Genomic DNA, 19,560 nt, shown 5'->3' on the forward strand with positions numbered 1-19,560 from the left:
GAGGCCAAGTTTCCCGGCAGAAACGGGGTAGGCAGGCAGTTAAAATGGTGGCCAGGCGTTCCTGAAATATTTGTGCCCGCTGCCATTTTAAACTCTCCTATTCCAGGCATGAGGAAGACTTTCAGCATAGGCAGGTGAGCACCTCATGAATATGAATGTCAAGTTCTGATGATGTGATTCCCCCAACCTTGAGCGTCTCAGGATCTCCCTACCAGTTGCCTTACGCCGGGTTCCATTCTCTAGGTATCGAGTTGGCAGCCTATTACTGCCCACAACTGAGCTCGTGTCTTCTGGACAGGTAGCGATTTATGCCAGGTTCAGGCAGGAGACTTACCCCACTGCCTTGTGGGCGTCTCGGGAGAGACCAAGGCTAAGGGACTAAACCCTAACAGAAAATCTGGAGCGGAACCCCGTAGGCGGTCATGTGTCACCTTTGGCATGTTTCTGGCAGTTCCTGCAGCCATACCGGTGCCAAGCGTCATGCTCTGCACTCCTTTGGACCCCACCAGAAAGGCCGAGAGGGGGGTTTTGACGACTGGGCAACTCTCAACCTCCATAAGTTCGCCCAGGCATGCGCCATGAAGAGGTCACTCCATAGTTGCCTCACAGCGACTGAAACAACACGGAAGGCAGCAGTTACGGGTTATAAGTCCAGATAAATTGGCGTAGAGACTGGGCGCCACGGGTTGCCTTTGTCGGTGGGAGAGGTCATCGCACCTCACTGGACAGCTACCGCCCGCCTCAAACCGGGCAGCCCCCGGTCAATAAGGTTCTGTCCCGCCACAGTCTACCTGCTTCAATGGGTGCTTGGAGCTCAGGGTCATTGCCCGAAAGTTGGACAGAAGCACCGCACCAAACCACACAAAAAAAGGAAAGAAGGTACCAGCCCTTTGCTTTGCAAGCTGGAACGTCAGAACTATGTGTCCTGGCCTGTCGGAAGACCTTACACAAATCAACGATTCTCGGAAGACCACCATCATTAACAACGAGCTCAGTAGACTCAAAGTAGACATTGCAGCACTTCAGGAGACACGCCTAAGAGCGAAGTCCAAAGTACGGAAAGTCCTCATCAGGGAACTCCTCTTTGCTGACGATGCTGCTTTAACATCTCACACTGAAGAGTGGGATGGGAAAGGCTTCCACTGCTATGTCCAGACTGGCCAAGAGAGTGTGGGAAAATGGCGCACTGACACGGAACACAAAAGTCCGAGTGTATCAGGCCTGTGTCCTCAGTACCTTGCTCTATGGCAGCGAGGCCTGGACAACGTATGTCAGCCAAGAGTGACGTCTCAATTCATTCCATCTTCGCTGCCTCCGGAGAATACTTGGCATCAGGTGGCAGGACTGTATCTCCAACACAGAAGTCCTCGAGGCGGCCAACATCCCCAGCTTATACACACTACTGAGTCAGCGGTGCTTGAGATGGCTTGGCTATGTGAGCCACATGGAAGATGGCAGGATCCCCAAAGACACATTGTACAGCGAGCTCGCCACTGGTATCAGACCCACCGGCCGTCCATGTCTCCGCTTTAAAGACTTCTGCAAACGCGACATGAAATCCTGTGACATTGATCACAAGTCGTGGGAGTCAGTTGCCAGCGTTCGCCAGAGCTGGCGGGCAACCATAAAGGCGGGGCTAAAATGTGGCAAGTCGAAGAGGCTTAGCAGTTGGCAGGAAAAAAGACAGAGGCGCAAGGGAAGAGCCAACTGTGTAACAGCCCCGACAATCAAATTTTTCTGCAGCACCTGTGGAAGAGCCTGTCACTCTAGAATTGGCCTTTATAGCCACTCCAGGCGCTGCTCCACACACCACTGACCACCTCCAGGCGCTTACCCATTGTCTCTCGAGATAAGGAGGCCAAAGAAGGCAGGAGACTGAGATAGATCATCAAATGAGGTCTGGGAGTTACACTGGCCTGGGTCTCATGCCAATGCTGTCATGGGTACTTGCTGCCTACCTCGGCCTCCGCATGCCATTCCCCCATTTCAAGTTCAAATCAGGGCTTAAACACTGCAATTATGGGGGTAGTTTTCTCCAAAGAATAACCTTGTCCTTTCTGCTACACACCTCTACTTGATATGGCCCTGTGTCAGCAAGCGCGGTGTTAACACCCAACTATTTGCTCTCTTTTAAACCTGTCAGAAAATGATTCACTGTATTTTGGAATTGACCTTCTTTGCCCGCGGTTACTGTGAGTCAAAAAACCCTTCATATTCCCTGAGCACAGTTTACAGTAAAAAGCAGAGTAAATTTAACCACAATGATTATGTTCCAGGAATGAACAGGAGTGTTGATGCTGTTTAACCGACTAACGTACTGAGTAATGCTATCCTGTTGTTCAACACCTGTTTGGAGCTCTTGTAGCCCATATCGTTTATTGTAGTTGTGTCAGCATTTTTAACATGTGGGTTCTCTTATCACATTGAATAACTTGGGCTACTCTGCAATTTTCATGTCGCTACTACTCCGTTTACAGTTAAAAACAGATTAGTAACGGAACCAAAATTAACCGGTGGGTAGTTGTGCCAACTTAGCACTGCCTTAATGTCCATCCCAAGTTTTCGGCAGAACTGCATCCTGGCAGCTGGGGTCAAGGGGCGCAATTAAGGCTCCAATGCCATTTCTGACTCTGTTTGGCCACTGCTGGTTCCTGACCCCACCCATCAGCCATGGGCAGTTCCAATCAGGAGGCAGCCATTTGCAGCAATAATTAAAGGGATCCTCAACTGCTGTCAGTCAAGCTGGATGGAACTTTTGGAGACAGTTTTCCAGCAGTTTTTTGTGAGTTGTGCACCTTAATGCATCAGAAATTTGCTACTGTAGACTCTGCAAGCCCATTGCCTGCTGCTCCACACTGGTGCTTCTTACTGATGCTGATGCTAAATATACCATCTCTTTAAGCTGCTGCTACTGCATAAATGTTAGAGGTAGCCACTCCAAACCATTTTCTGCCTTCCAATCAGCGAGTTGCCTACTTTTGTGGGAACATTTAGTGCTGGCAGCTTGCCAATAGCGTTATAATGAAGGGCTTTTGTGAAAATCGACCGGAGCCCTACTCATTCTCCTCCGGGTGCCCACCTTGTGCGTCCAACCTACCGCCTGCCTGATTAATGCACTCACGCCCAAAAATTTCCCCCACTGTGGGCCTGCTATAGTCACTCCGGCAGTAATAGCATATCTGAGAAAGCATTAAAAATTCCGACACACTAATGTTCAACAAAATGGGCCAATTCGGTTTAATTGTAGTTAATGTGGTTTTTAATGCTTTTGCAAGAATTTGGATTTTGGCGGCCTAAATCAATTCTTAAAATGTGCCCAAATAAACAGGAAGCTGATCCAGTTGTGGGTATGAAATGTATTTCCAATCAGGGTACTCTGCTAATTGAGAGCATGCTCAATTTGTGTGAGTGCAGTCTGTTTTGCCATTGAACCACAAGTGGTGACTGAATTATGTCAAAAAGTTGTCACTTTCCTCTGCTGCACTGTCTTTTTCAGCTCTGGTGGGCTAGGTTATTTCTTTAACAGTGTTCACCTCCAATGACAACAACTACAAGTGGACTTTCTCAGGCAAATGGATTTTTGCTGCAAACTGGGACACTCTTTTAATTACCAGGGGGCACAGATTTAAGGTAATTGGTAGAAGCATTAGAGGGGACATGAGGAAAAACCTTTTCATCCAGAAGGTGGTGGGTGTCTGGAATTCACTGCCTGGATCGGTGGTGGAGGCAGAAAACCTCAACTCATTTAAAATGTTCTTGGACCTACATCTGAAGTGTTGTAACCTGCAAGGCTATGGACCAGATGGCGGTATTAGATTGGGCGGCTAGTTTTTTCAGCCGACACAGACACGATGGGCTGAATGGCCTCTTTCAGTGCCAGGACTTTTTCTATGTTTTGTTTTCTCTGGTTCCTTCTGTCCTCACTTCACTATTATTTATCCATTGCAATATAAAAAAAATGTAGCACTACAGTTCTTAGCAGTCTCTAGGTAACACATGAGAACCTGCATGTTTACAGATCCAAGTGTATGAAGCTCTGAGCTTCATACACTTTTAACTTCATTATGCAACTATACATGCCTTGTGACTGCCTATTTCAGGAGGAAACCTCTTCGATTCTGAGAAGAAGGCCATTTGAATTCTTCAGAATTCAGAAAGGATTGCACAATACTTTAATTATCTAGTTCTTCCTATTTTTCATTGAGTGTTAGTGCTTGTCATGGTAAAGAATGGCCATGTTGGGAAGTGGAACATTTTCCATTTCAGGAACCCAGTGTCTGCACCAGGCATTCTTAGGTCAGGTGCAGCACGGCTTAAATGCAGAATAAATCTCCCTCTACTTTCCCAAGGGCTTCTCTAAAGACTAGCATTGGAATCTGTGAAAAGACAGCCATTGGCACTGACTGCACACATCTTACTCAGTGCACACTATATATAACTGGAACTAATATTGAGACAAAAATGTTCTACAGTAACAGATGTGAAAGAAAGACTTGCATTTATTTACTTACTGTTGTGACCTCGGGACATCCCATAGTGCTTTATAGCATACTTTTGAGGTGTAGGAAATGTTGCAACAATTTATGCACAGCAGGCTCCCAGACCAGATCATCTGTTTTAATGATGTTGATTGAGGGATAAATATAGGCCAGGAAACGTCCCTGCTCTTCTTCAAAATAGGAACTTTTACGTCCACCTGAGAGAGCCAAAGGGGCCTCAGTTAAAGTCTTATTCGAAAGACAGCACCTCTAACAGTGCAGTACTCCCTCAGCCTAGATTTTTGTGCTTAAGTCTCTTGCATGGAATTTGAAACAAACAACCTCTGATTCAGAGGCAAGAGTGATACCAATGAGCCTTGCCTGACACTGACCAAAGCAATGTGAGTAATTTGTTCCCTTTAACCTGGCATATATTGCAAATATCTTTTTTTGACTCATTCATCCTTCCATCATGGTTGTACTTAAAACCTGAACAGAATCAATGGATGAGCAGGAGAACACACCACAGAAATCCACCTCTATGTGTCAGTGCTTGAACCTTTTTGTTGCTTCCAATTTACACTTACTGGTTTTGTTGACAAACTGAAATTAATTGTACAATTATCTTATCACTTCCTTCAGATATCTCAAAGCACATCCCAGTCAATGCATTTCTATTGAAGTACACACATTATGATGTTATCTAGACAATACGGAAGCTAATTTCATGGTCTGGTTCCTCAAACACCGAATAGGATGAATAACTAAATAATCTTTTTTGTGATAGTGCTGATTGAGGGAGGGATAATAGTAGAATGCCCTGTTCTTTTTCATAATTCATACCATATATTTCACATCTACCTGAACAGGCAGATGAGGCCTCAGATTAACATCTTGTCAGGAAAACATGCTATGCTGTATGAGGATTTTAATTCATCAGTTGGAAAGCTACATTAAACTTTTCAAAAGGAAAGCTGGAATCCTACATACAACTTTTAAAAAACTGGCAGCAAAGATGGCCACCCCAATTTGCTTTGAAATGCCTCACATTCCAAGGCATTGAAGTGGAGACTCATGTCTAAAAAGCTTCCATCCAGGACAATGACTTGAACAGTTGAGTAAATTATCTAGCATCTCCCTCATTAGCAAGACATTCAAAGCCATCTTGGAGTACTCACTAGTGGAGACATACCTCCAGGGGGTGAACATTGAAACAAAAGACCTAAGAGAGATTTGGGACACATAGACTTTGTACCTCATTCAAGAAAAAAAAAATACTGGGAGAACCATGTGACAGTCTCCCCAGGCTGTGTGAACTTGGAGTTTTTGTTACACATGGGAGACAAGCTTTGGGAGCTAACCAGTACAGGACCCCAGTTGGGCTGTGTCTCTCTGTCTCTCGCTCTGTCTAGATAACATTGCAAGTTTTGAAACCCGTCTACAACTGCGAAACATCCAAGTCTACCATTGCTACAGACAGAGACCCCAGGAGAGAAAGCCACCTACACCACTGTCTCCAAGAAAACCATGAACCGGGTGGACCAGCTGCAAGTGCACTTCTACCAGCCAGAGACTTCAGAACCATGAATTCAGCCAGAAGACAATTGAATCACCAGATTTCACTGACTGTATATTATTTTTATTTTTCCTGGACTCTAATACAACCAAACTCTTCTTCATCACTCTGTAACCTATTTGTGTGTGTGTGTGTGATTCTCAAATGTGTGTGTGCATAGTTTATTATTTTCACTGAGATCAGGCTTTGATTTTAAGTACAATAAACCAACCTCTTTCTTGTTTAAACTCAAGAAAACCTGTCCGATTGGTTCTTTTATGATCATAGCACATAAAGGGTTAAACACTCACTGAATTGGTAAACACATCCACTGTTTAAAAGGGAGTAAACCTTGGTGCGGTAAAACAAGGAGAAGGACAAGAGGGGAGGCTTTTGACCCCTCCTCACCTAATCGTAACAGTTTCATTCAACAATGCAGCACTCTCTCAGTACTGAATTGCAGCAGATTTGTGCTTAAGTCCTGGAGTGAGGTTTCAATGCACATTCTTCAGAGTCAAAGGTTCGAGTATTACTCGCTGAACCAAACTGTCATTAGGAAGCACTTATTTACTCAACAAGTAATATATTTTTTGAATAATCTGCCAGGTAGGTTTAGTAGAGAGAAAAACATTGGGAGTGTTCAAATCCAGTTGGATTTCAGGCTGAGATAGGTTACCAGAGGAATGAACCTCAATGGGTTGAAAGAACTTTTCTCATTTTTGACTTTTATGTAAGGTTCAGCTGCTCACTGTATTAGTTGGCTGAGTCATCAGAATATTTTATTTTCTCTTGTTTTCAAACTTCTCTCTCTTTTCCTTAATCACTTGAGGGTGCTGACTCACAAATACCTTACCAAACGACTATCTGTCGATCGTGTGTGTTACTGATTGTATATTGGCAGACTATTCAAATATGGACAACATAACAGGCAACTCCAATCTTGTCCCACCGGAACAGCTACACCTTTTCTACTAAGGGTCACTGGATTGCTGGAATGCAGGGTGATTGCCTCCTTCTCAGCTTGTTTTGTGTTTTTATATTTTATATTTATTTCCAGGAAATAGACCTATTCTGCAACACCTGCAAATGCCTCACACTGTTAGACAGAGACAATAAAAGCATTACAGTTTGAATGATATAAAAGCAGAAAGTGCTGGAAATACTCAGCTGATCTGGCAGCATCTGTGGAGAGAGAAGCAGAGTTAACGTTTCAGATCAGTGACCCTTCATCAGAATTAACAAAGGTTAGAAATATAATATGCTTTGAGCAAGTGAAAGGGAGGGGGGAGAAGAACAAAGGGGAAAATCTGTGATAGGGAGGAGGGCAGGAAAGATTAAACGATGAAGATGTAATGTAATAAAAGACAAAGGGAGTAGTGTCAGGAAAACCCTATATGCCAAATGGGAAATGTTAATTTCATCGGTTGAAAACTTACATTAGACTTTAATAGAAAAATCCTACACGTTAACTTTTTAAAAAACTAGCAGCCAAGATGGCCACTGCAATTTACATTTGAAACTCCGGGAGATTGAACTGGAGACAAAAAGTCTAACAAAGCACAGCCAGATCAATAGCTTGTCTAAGTGATTGAATTGCCTAGAATGGCTTTATCAGCATAGTCGTCAAGGCCATTCCCACCCATTGACTTTGAAAGAGGCAATGCCCTCCAAATGTGGATGGACACCATAGTATGTAGCACCTTGAATTTCATTAGAAGATTCCAGAAAAAACCTCATTTAAAAACAAAGGGGTTTGATAGAACCATGTGACAGCTTGTGCAGCTCTGAAGAAATTAAGTTTTGTCACACAGACAGTAGAGAAGCAGTAACTGAAAAGACAGCAATGAAGCAGGTGGCTCTCTCTCTCTCTTCCCCCCAGAAAATATCAAGGGAAGACCCAGCTGCAACTGGGACCCCCCCCCCCCCCCACCCCCAACAAGCCTATAGACTACTACAGCCAGCAACCATGGGAAGAGAATCAACCATTCATTTTGCCTTCAGGGGCCCAGAGCAAAGCAAGCCCACCACCGTGCATGTGGCCCAGCGAGGCCTTCAAGACTACAACTTCAGCCGAGGACTATTGGACTTACATACTGTATTTAAATTCCATTTATTCTGAACTTTAATCCAATCACCAAATCTGTTTCCCTCTGTAATCTATTTGTATGTGTGTGTGAGACCCTTGTGTGAATGTGTGCATGAATGTGTTGCATATTTTTAGTATTTTAAATCGGGTTAGAATGTTAAGTGTAATAAACTTACCTATTTCTTGTTTAAACTCAAGAAAACCTGTCAGATTGGTTCTTTTGCAATTGCGTTAGAGGAACAAGGTCAAACAATCATGGAGGTGGTAAGCAAAATTACTGTTTTAAAAAAGGAATAAACCCTGTTGCGGTCATATGACAGAAAGGGCAAATTGGGAGCCTGAGACCCACTCTTCAGCTGGCTGCAACAGTAGTAATAGCCATAGTAAAAGACAAAGCATTTGTCCAGAAAGAGTGTCATGGCAGAATAATGAACAGCTCTGTCTGAAAGCAAAAACATGAAAAACACATTTAGAACTGGCACATGGTAAAAGACAATTGAAATGGCAGTCATGGTCTGAAGTTGTTGAACTCAATATTGAGTCCAGAGGGCTGTAGAGTTCCTGATCGAAAGATAAGGTGATGTTCCTTGAGCTTGCGTTGGAACCACTGCATCAGACTGAGGAATGAAGTGTGGGCAGGAGAGCAGGGTGGTGAATTAAAATGGCAAGCAACTGGAAGCTCAGGGTCATGCTTGGAGGACTGAACGGAGATGTTCTGCAAAGTGGTCACCCAATCTGCATTTTGTCTCCCTAGGTTGAGCAATTCTTGTCAAACGTTTTCAACTAATGTTTCTCAACAGCATTAGGAATCTGTCAGACTGGTGGAGTACAACATGTAAAGTGGATGCTTAGATCCAGGAAACCTTTCTCTATTTTGCATGTGTCAAGATGTAAAGTTTCCGACTGTTTTGTTGTGAAGTGGGATATTTTGGTATGTGTTTAATAGGGCCAATTCACTGTAAATGCATGGGATTCCTGTTTATTCAACCAGTTAAGGCTTAATTTCCATACAGTGTCTTTTTTTGCATTGGGATAATAATCACATTGGGTGAGGAGACAAAGAATTTTGCCCATACCCAGACATACATATCCCAACACACACTCACATACTGATGCACTCACATTTATATTTGTGACATACTATATTTGGTAAAATGGCTTCAATATAGAGGACTGTTACCTTTATAATGAATAGTGGGATCTGGGTAGGGAGCGGTGGTGAACTGACTAAAGAAAATGTTTCTGCTCTTTTCACAGCAACACCTGAATATAGGTAAGTGATTTTTCCATTTATTCTTCTTTGTATTCTTAATCATCATTTCCTGCTTCAAGTTTTCACTGTTGTTAAATTGTTTTGATCTTTTAAATGTGAAATTTTTTTGTCATTGCTCATCCCCTAACCACCCTAACTGTGCATGTGAATGCATCCCTTGTCAAACCAGTAATATCACCAGTAAGCAATCAATGGGAATGTAGGTTGGGCCAGGTAGAATTATCCCTTGTAGCCACAAGCTTGGGGCAGCTTCTACATAAAAAATAAATAGCTGATAAAATGTTATCCATAGATTATAGATTTTGGAACATTGGACACTTAATTTACTTGTAAGAATAGTCTTGCAGTTCACTTGATTGTGGTACTTTCCGTGGTGTTGGTCTTTCTGACTCAACACTTGCGTAGGATTCCCCAGGCAGACAGATGTTTCGAAGAGCTTTACAGAATGGAGGGGAAAAAGTGGACAATGTAGAAAATGGAAACAAAGTTGGGAGGGAGGGGGAAAAGGAAGGATTTCATGTGGCTTTTGAAAGCAGGGAGTGAGAGGATAAGGATTTAGAGAGGGTGCCAGATTTCAAAGTCTAATGACTGAAAGAATGGCTATTGATGGTGGAATGGAGGGGGAGAGGAATGAAAGTAAACTGGTATAAGAGGAATGGAGGGTACATGCAAGGTCATAGAGCTCGAAACTCATGAGGTGACCCCAATCTTGCACCTTAGATCAGTCTAATCTCCATCCCCAAGGAGCATGGGTAGGAATTGCTTCATTTGTGACACGGCTGCTTCCAAGTCTCTGCTGGGTAAGGGACTGAAACTATTTTCCCTTTTGACTCCATGATCCCAAGTTCAGATTTGGTGAAATCAAATTTAAGATTTCTATAGCTAAATTTTACCAAATCACAGTCTGCAACTTTAATATTTAAACAAAATTATTTGTTCTTAGAATTTAACAATCCTGGCAAGGCCACATGTATTGTCCAACCCAAATTGAAGGCTGTGATTTTAAGTAGTTCCTGACAGTAACTATCACAGTTACAGTCCTTGTGGTGATGGTGCTCCCACAATGGTGTTAAATTGGCAATTCCAGGATATTAACCCAGCAATGATGAAGGAATAGCAATATATATCCAAGCCAGGATGTTATGTGACATGGAGGGTAATTTGGAAGTGATGGTGTTCCCAATCTTAGCTTCTCTTGTCCTTCCAGTCCAGCAAAACCTCAATTTTAAAAAATTCTCATTCTTGTTTCCAAATCTCTTCATGGCCTCACAACTCTGTATCTCTGGAACCTCCTCCAGCCCTATAACCCTCTGAGATCTTTGTGCTCCTCCAATTCTGCGGTCTTGCACATACCTCATTTTAATCGCTCCACCATTAGTAGCCATTCCTTTAGTTGCCTCAGCCCTAAGCTCTGGAATTCTCACACAAAGTGTGAGAGGTGCCTCTCCACCTCTCTCTCCTCCTTAAGACACTCCTTAAAGCCTACAACTTTGACCAAGTTTTAGGTCACTGGCCCTAATATCTTCTTATGTGGCTTGGTGTCGAATTTTGTTTGATAACGTTCCTGTTGAAGCACCTTGGGATGTTTTACGACATTAAAGGTGCTATATAAATGCTGGAAGGGAAGGAGGTGAGTTGCTGCAGTGCAGAAGTGAGCTGTCGATCACATATAATGCAGCCACAGTGCACTCTTGATGAAGGGGGTGGACATTAAGTCCAACTGCACATGGGCTGATCAACTAAACTCTATTCTGGATGGTGTGAAGTTTGTTGAGTGAGACAAATTATTGTGCATTTCATCACAGATCTGACTGAGCCGTATAGATAGTGACAGGTTTGTGGATCAGGTTAGAGCTGTTTGACACATGGGAGGGGGGAATTTTTTGTGGGTGACAGGTGTCTCGGCCATGGGCTGACGTGCTGGCGAGAGCCCTGTGTCGCCTCCTGTGGGGAAGGCCCACCACATTACGTGCCACTGATGCAGTGTTTTTGTATGTTGTTGCTGGGGGGCAGCATGTAGATGAGAAATAGGAGGGGGTCAAGGCGAGATTCTTGGGGGACTCCAGAGGTAACTGTGTGGGGGCAGGAAGAAAAGCCATTACAGGTAATTCTCTGACTACAGTTAGTTAGACGAGAATGGAACCCACTGATTGCAGCCCCACTCAGCTGGACAACAGTGGAGAGGCTTTGGAGAAAGATGATGTGATCAAACATGTCAAAGGCTGCAGACAGGTCGGGAAGGAAGAGGAAGGATGGTTAACCTTTGTCACAGTCCATAGCATGTCATTTGTGACTTTGATAAGAGCTGTTTTGGTACTGTAGCAGGGGCAGAAACCTGATTGGAGGGATTCAGACATGAAGTTCTGGAAAAGATAGGCTCAGATTTGGGAAGCGACATGTTTACGGAGTTTGGAGAGGAAAGGGAGGATGGAAAATGGGTGGTAGTTTGCAAGGACAGAGGGATCAAGGGTGGCTTTTTTGAGGAGGGGTTAATGTCGGGAGATTTAATATGCTTCATTCAGTATTTTATTTATTAAGATGTCGGCTGTGGCTCAGTTGGGAGCACTCTTGCCTCTGAGTCTCTGGGTTCAAGTTCCACTCCAGGGCTTGAGCATAAAAATGAAGGCGGATACTCCAGCGCAGTGCTAAGGGAGTGCTGCACTGTTGGAGGTGCTGCCTTTCTCATGCGATATTAAATAGGTCCCATCTGCTTGTTCAGCTGGATGTAAAAGATTCCATGGCACTATTTTGAAGAAGAGTGAGGGAATTATCCCTGGTGCCCAGGCTAATATTTATCACGCAATCAACGTCCCAAAAACAGATTATCTGGTCATTTTCACATGGCTGTTTGTGGGAGTTTGCTGTGTGCTGATTGGCTGTCATATTACAACAACAAGTACACTTCAAAAATTGGCTGTAAAGCACTTTTACATGTCCAGTAATCGTGAAAGGCACTACATAAATGCAAGTTTTTCTTTACTTGTATCAGTTAATAATGAACATATATTTGATGAATTAGTCTCAAATGCTTTAATAATTCCAAGTATAATGAAGAGTACTCACCTGGTTAAGGCGGAGATAGCTGAGCCTTACCGACCAGGAAGATCCTAGATTTAATTTCTGTGCTCAGATAGCTGATCTATATAACATTCTTAAAAGGTTTGTCAGAGTAGATATTGGGAGTAAAAACAAGAAACGCTGGAAATACTCAGCAGGTCTGGCAGCATCTGTGCAGAGAGAAGCAGAGTTAACGTTTCAGGTCAGTGACCCTTCTTCAGAACTGGCAAATATTAGAAATGTAAAAGGTTATAAGCAAGTAAAGCGGGGGTGGGGCAAGAGATAACAAAGGAGAAGGCGTAGATAGGACAAGGTCACAGAATAGCTGACCAGAAGGTCGTGGAGCAAAGGCAAACAATATGTTAATGGCGTGTTGAAAGACAAAGCATTAGTACAGATAGGGTGTTAATGGACTGAAAATTGAACAGCCACAAGTACAAACATGAAAAAAACAGTGGGTAAGCAAACTGAACAAACTAAGATGAAATAAAATAAGCACAAAATAAAAAGGAAAAAAAATAAATAAAGGTAAAATGGGGGGCCCGTCATGCTCTGAAATTATTGAACTCAATGTTCAGTCCGGCAGGCTGCAGTGTGCCTAATCGGTAAATGAGATGCTGTTCCTCGAGCTTGCGTTGATGTTCACTGGAACACTGCAGCAATCCCAGGACAGAGATGTGGGCATGAGAGCAGAGGGGAGTGTTGAAATGACAAGCAACCAGAAGCTCGGGGTCCTGCTTGCGGACTGAGCGGAGGTGTTCTGCAAAGTGGTCACCCAGTCTGCGTTTGGTCTCCCCAAAGTAGAGGAGACCACATTGTGAGCAGCGAATACAGTATACTAAATTGAAAGAAGTACAAGTAAATCACTGCTTCACCTGAAAGGAGTGTTTGGGGCTTGGGATGCTTGCCATTTCAACACTCGCCCCTGCTCTCATGCTCACACCTCTGTCCTGGGATTGCTGCAGTGTTCCAGTGAACATCAATGCAAGCTCGAGGAACAGCATCTCATTTACCGATTAGGCACGCTACAGCCTGCCGGACTGAACATGGAGTTCAATAATTTCAGAGCATGACAGGCCCCCCATTTTACTTTTATTTATTTTTTTTCCTTTTTATTTTGTGTTTATTTTATTTCATCTTAGTTTGTTCAGTTTGCTTACCCACTGTTTTTTTCATGTTTGTACTTGTGGCTGTTCAATTTTCAGTCCATTAACACCCTATCTGTACTAATGCTTTGTCTTTCAACACGCCATTAACATATTGTTTGCCTTTGCTCCACGACCTTCTGGTCAGCTATTCTGTGACCTTGTCCTATCTACACCTTCTTTGTTATCTCTTGCCCCACCCCCGCTTTACTTGCTTATAACCTTTTACATTTCTAATATTTGCCAGTTCTGAAGAAGGGTCACTGACCTGAAATGTTAACTCTGCTTCTCTCTGCACAGATGCTGCCAGACCTGTTGAGTATTTCCAGCATTTCTTGTTTTTATTTCCGATTTCCAGCATCCGCAGCATTTTGCTTTTATTTTAGATATTGGGAGGATGTTTTCCCTGGCTGGAGAGTCTAAAACTATGGGTCATAGTCACAGAATAAGGGGTCAGCAATTTATGACTGAGATGGGGAGAAATTTTTTCACTCAAAGGGTTGTGGACCTTTGGAATTCTTTACCGCAGAGGGTGCAAATGTTTAGTCGTTAAAATATGTTGAAGACAGCGATCGATAGATTTTTGGTTACGAAGGGAATTAAGGGATATGGGGATAATGTAGGAAGGTGGAATTGAGATAAAAGATCAACCGTGATTATATTGAATGGTGGAACAGGCTTGAAGGGCCAAATGGCCTACTCCTGCTCTGATTTCTTATGTCCTTATGTTCTTAATGAGCAATACAATTAGCCATAGCGTTCCTGAATTACTGCATGGAATTTCAACCACCATTCCCTTTCCTGATCACTATGCAATGAACACTTTTGGAAGAGCATATGTGTAGCTGTCAGGGAAGGAAGATTGTTCTCCCACCACAGGTGAATGGTCTGCTGACACTTACCTCTAGTCTCAAGATGACCCACTGGCCAAGGCAGTGTAAGTTACTGGCACTGTGGAAAATTATACCAGCAAGGCCTTTAAGCAGAGGGGGAGGAAAAGGAGAGCAGAACATTTTTTACACAGAAGTGTAACTGGGGTAAAATAGTCAATAGTTGGTTAATATTTTGCTATTCCCTGTAAATAAATGATATCGGGGATAATCATTTGTGGAAATAAGCAGTTATTTTGGTTAATTTGCAAAGTCGTGTGACATAGTTGAATTAGTAATGCCTATGTAAATCATTTCTACTGTTGTGCTTTGTTGACCAGATCCATTGACTGATTCTGAAGATTAGTTCTTACAGCTCTGAATTATTTCCTCTATTAGTTCTGTGTGTTAGTGAATATTTTGGTGAAGGGTATTTAGTCTTAGAACAGATGCGCAGCCCAGTTCGTCATACTGACTGCCTCATAAGGTTCACTGTCATAGTTTCCGGGACTGCAGAAGGACTTGAGGAAATCTTGCTATCTAGCCAACAGCATTCCCCAATTTAAACTTAGGTGGACAAAGGACTAGGTTCTGGATGACACTGTTTGGGGAAAGTTGGGGGTGTGGGGGGGGAGGGGGATGATCAAAGACTGCAAGAGAAGCATATGACGTTCAGCAGTGATATATTCTGTCTAGTTTGCTTGTTTTTGGAGTGAAAAGGGAAGAAATTCTTGCATTTATAAAGTGCTTTTCACAATCACCGGACGTCTCAAAGCGCTTTACAGCCAATGAAGTACTTTTGAAGTGTAGCCACTGTTGTAATGTAGGAAACATGGCAGCCAATTTGCACACAGCAAGATCCCACAAATAGCAAAGTGATAATGACCAGATGCTCTGTTTTTCTGTGATGTTGATTGAGGAATAGGTATTGGTCAGAACACCAGGGACAACTCCCCTGCTCTTCTTCAAAATAATAATATGGGATCTTTTACATCCGCCTGAGTCTCGGTTTAACATCTCATCCAAAAGATGCCACCTCCGACAGTGCACTGATGCAGAAAGTTGACGTACAGCTGCAAATCTTGTCTTCCTGGCAGCTCTAGTGGCACTTCTCCCGTCATGACCCCACATGGAAACAGAATGAAGTCAAGAACACTTCTTTGATGGGCTCCCACGTAACTTTGTGTTCACTTATTGGGAAATGGTGGCTTGTGCTGTCTGAGGCGGCCAACCACCTGCCAGACATGCCACACAGTTAGGCCAGGATATTACGCCCAATCAAAGGCTCTTAAAATGAAATGGGCTACTGCTGCGTTTAGCAGAGAATTGCTTGAGATTAAGATCATCTCAGATTGACAGATGTTACTGCGAAATCAAGTGGTGATTGAGTAGTAGATTGCTGTGCTTGAGATGCTGCAATAGCTTTTCATTCACTGTGGTTTCTGTGAGGTTTGACATAATCAGTGCATAATCATGCAGATTAGTTCCACTGGCTTGAGTCATCATCTTGTTCAGGTTAGTGCTGACAGCTGCATCGCTGCATATTGTATCTTAAATTCTGACTTTATTCTGTTCACTCAATCTGTATAGCATCATTAAAACAAATTATCTGGTCACCATCTCATTGCTGTTTGTGGGAGCTTGCTGTGCATAGATTGGCTGCCGCTTTTCCTACATTACAGCAGCGACTACACTTCAAAAGTACTTCATTGGTTTTAAAGTGTTTTGGGAACATCCTGAGGTCATGTCAGGCGTTTTAGAAATCCAAGTTCTTTCTTTCTTACAATACAGTGGAAACCTGACCATCTGCCATAATGGAGAGAACCACTTTTCCCCTCTGAACAATGGAAAATGGTGGATAGTTGATAATCTCCACATTTTCTATTAATCAGTGTTTTGAATGAACTTCTCTGTTTTGTTTCTTTTCCCTTTTTTCATATAAATCGCATCAATCTTGATTTCCACTAATCTCTAAACGTGAAGCCCCAACTGCTGTAAAATAATGGGAATGCAGATAATGTAGCTCTCACTGTGCCATTGCTTATATCTAATTCTCCTGCAATTTAGTTCTTCCACTTGTTATGTGGATTAGTTCTGAAGTTCAATCTTATGTAAATTTTGGTGGGTATAATACTTCTGTCATGGTTCTCTGTTTTCTACGGGCTAATATTTTTTTTATTGTAATTTTCTACTCTTTCGTTTGGATTTTCTGATATATGTTACTGGACTGTGTTGTGCAATTTTGAGCTTTGCTATGGATCTTTTCCCTGTGTTTTCATGCATGTTTTTTCCTCTCTGCACTACCTGGCCACAGTATAAAATGGCTGGTCACAGTCTCGCCCATGGTCATAACCTCCTCCTGCTCTTGCATGCGACAGCTAGGTAACACTGTTTTACAGAGAACCTATGCCTGCTGATTTTCACAATTCTGACAGCTCAGTGTTTTCTGTTTAGGGCTTTTTCCCTCTTGAGGTTTCTTTGCCCCCAGTCATATTCTTAAATGATTTTAACTCGTAATCCTTAAGAATAATTATTCTGAATTAATGTTCAAATCTCCAATGTTTGGGGTGAGGTTTGTGCAACTATTGAACCTTTTCCAGATCTATTCACCCACCCCCTAAGCCTCCTGTAGCATTATCTAATTAAAACCCCACAACTCAAGCCGACACCCAGGCTGCATCTAAAGAGGCTCTTTAAGTGCAATCCTTGAGCAATCTTCTCATGTAACCTTGCTCTGACTGGGCATCTATGCTGAGACCAAACTGCAGAGAACAAAACCTCAGTAGTTTCTCAGAGTAATGCTTTACCTGGAAAACTACCCAGCAATTCAACGTCAATGATATTATCGGCATCAGATAAGCTTGTTCTTTTTTCTTAATTCCACCAGTTCTAGTACTGAAAATATGATGGTTGATAGTCACATGCAGTCTTCGCTCTCCATTGTGTTTCTGATTTCATTATTATTGTTTTAAAGTTTGAAATGGGTATAAGACATTTAGTAAAAAGGCTGAGATAACATCATGTTTGGTTTGACTGTATGCTAATTGCAATTACGTTGTCTATTATATATTGAAAATGCAGACTGGGTCATAACATTCCATCTTAAGATACAGTGTAAACATCCATTTTGGGATTCGTCATTGTGGAAAACCCATTTTCTAAATGTTTGCACTTCCCTGCACTTCCCATTACATCTATAGATGGCATTTTATTTGGTCTTTACATTATCAAAGGTCCTGTCATGTAACATGGGCTGTGTTACAAGCTCACAGGACACCAGTCTGGTGTGTACTCTGTCTTTAATGAAAAAAAATGTAATGGCTGCCTGCAGTCAGAATGCCTCATGGTAGAGGTCACATGACTATGGCAAGCCAAGAGGCACATTGGTACAGTATTGCATTTCTATCCCAAACAAGCTGCAGCAACCCTTACTGGTACATTATTTTAGCCCTAAGAATCACAATGCACATCCACCACAGAGAAATTGGAGGTAATTCTACCTCCCAGAAACAGATGGGTTTGGGTCGGCTGGGATGTAAAAATGTTTTAAAAATTTCAAACGCAACCCCAACCCTCCTCGAACTCACCCACATCTGGTTTTAACAGAGGCAGGACAAGGGGCGGATGACAAATCTGCTCTCAGGAGGCCAGTTGGTTGTTGAAATCTTTTTAAGGAGGCTGCATGCCTCCACTTTAACACGGTTCCTATTTTTACCAACTATTGGCTGGGTTTCCCAGGCCTCAGGGGGAAATCCAATAGGTCACAGGAGGCGAGATGGGGTGGATCCACAAAGTGAGTAGCTTTACAGAACTGCTTCTGGGCCAGGAGGAGTATCAGTGTTTCTTCCAAGCTCAATAACCTAAACCTGAAAACCCACTTCCATGATCTCCCCCTGAATTCCCCTCAACACCCCCACGATCATTCGCCCACCCTCACCTGTGATCACCAATGCTCCTGACCCCTCTCCCTGCTTTGAAACCCCGCCCCAGCAAATATTGGGGCCATTGGGTGACAACGCCTGAATGGTTAAGAATTAATTCTTTAATAAACTCTGAATGTCTAATAAATCTATTCCACCCATCATTTCGATGTGCCTTTTATTAAAATGAATGCTAACCTGAAATTCAGATCCACTCCCATGGATGTAGTGCTTCTGATGTGGATTTTCTCATCTATTTGCATTGGTTCCTGAACCCCTTGCTCACCCAGCTGATATAGTTCTGTGTCCTTTGATCCTTCAACTGTCTCTTATCCCCCTCAGCCCATAAATTAATCCCAATACCAATAATGAAGTCTGCATTTACAATAGTTTGCCAATCTTTGCAAGCTGCACCAATACTCCCAGCCTACCGTCGCCTCCATCGCCCTGGTAATTAGCTTTTTTGATGCGCCTATATTTTGAATGTACATCCTTTCACTCCTCAGAAGTAGCATTTTAGCAACAAGCTCTGGACCCACTATTGTCAACCACTTCAACCTCCCCACTCTGAGAGAAGAAAGCTTGGAGTTTCCTGTCAACAGCCCTCTGACTTTATTCTTGGCTAACGCAAATTTATTCTTTAATGTTTTTCACAGAGAATTACACATACCAGGAGCGAGTGGCATCTCCTGATGGATTCAATCTGAGCTTGCCTAGGCTTCATATGTCCACCGTACTGCTCTGTCCATCGTTCAAATGCATCCCATGTGTCCGAGTGAATATCAAGATAAACAACACAGGTAGGAGTTAACATCAGATGGAATTTAACCTTAGTGGAGTGTCTGGGATTTTAAACCTGATCTTGTGTGCAATGGTGTTGAAGGTTGATTGGTCTGAAATAGCTTAATCTCCCTATGGGATCTTCATGACTAGTAATAAAAGTAATAAAATTCCAAATGTCAAAAGGCCTAAGAAGACTGCCTGTTGATAACAATATTCTGCCAGTGAGGTGTGAGCAAGCTAGATGGATTAATATCTCCACCTGGGATCACAGTTAAAGTACATGTCAACAGTGGCCTGATTTTTCACTCTGCACCAGTTTTCAATGGGTGGCAATGTCATAGAATCATAGAGTCATAGAGTTATACAGCACAGAAACAGGCCCTTCGGCCCAACG

General features: G+C 42.8%; 1 protein-coding gene across 2 annotated transcripts in view; it reads left to right on the plus strand.

The window, feature by feature from the left end:
* Positions 1–19,560, plus strand: part of LOC137380189 (interleukin-17 receptor E-like) — an 83,872-nt gene that overhangs the window by 12,079 nt on the left and 52,233 nt on the right. Inside the window, exons 2-3 of one of the 2 annotated variants that reach the window (XM_068051957.1) lie at positions 9,377–9,392; positions 19,040–19,183. In XM_068051957.1, coding sequence (XP_067908058.1) covers positions 9,377–9,392; positions 19,040–19,183 — 160 coding nt within the window. The remainder of the gene's footprint in view (positions 1–9,376; positions 9,393–19,039; positions 19,184–19,560) is intronic. The other variant, XM_068051958.1, reaches the window with a different exon arrangement.

The sequence above is a fragment of the Heterodontus francisci genome, chromosome 19 (assembly GCF_036365525.1).
Source record: "Heterodontus francisci isolate sHetFra1 chromosome 19, sHetFra1.hap1, whole genome shotgun sequence".
NCBI lineage: Eukaryota > Metazoa > Chordata > Chondrichthyes > Heterodontiformes > Heterodontidae > Heterodontus > Heterodontus francisci.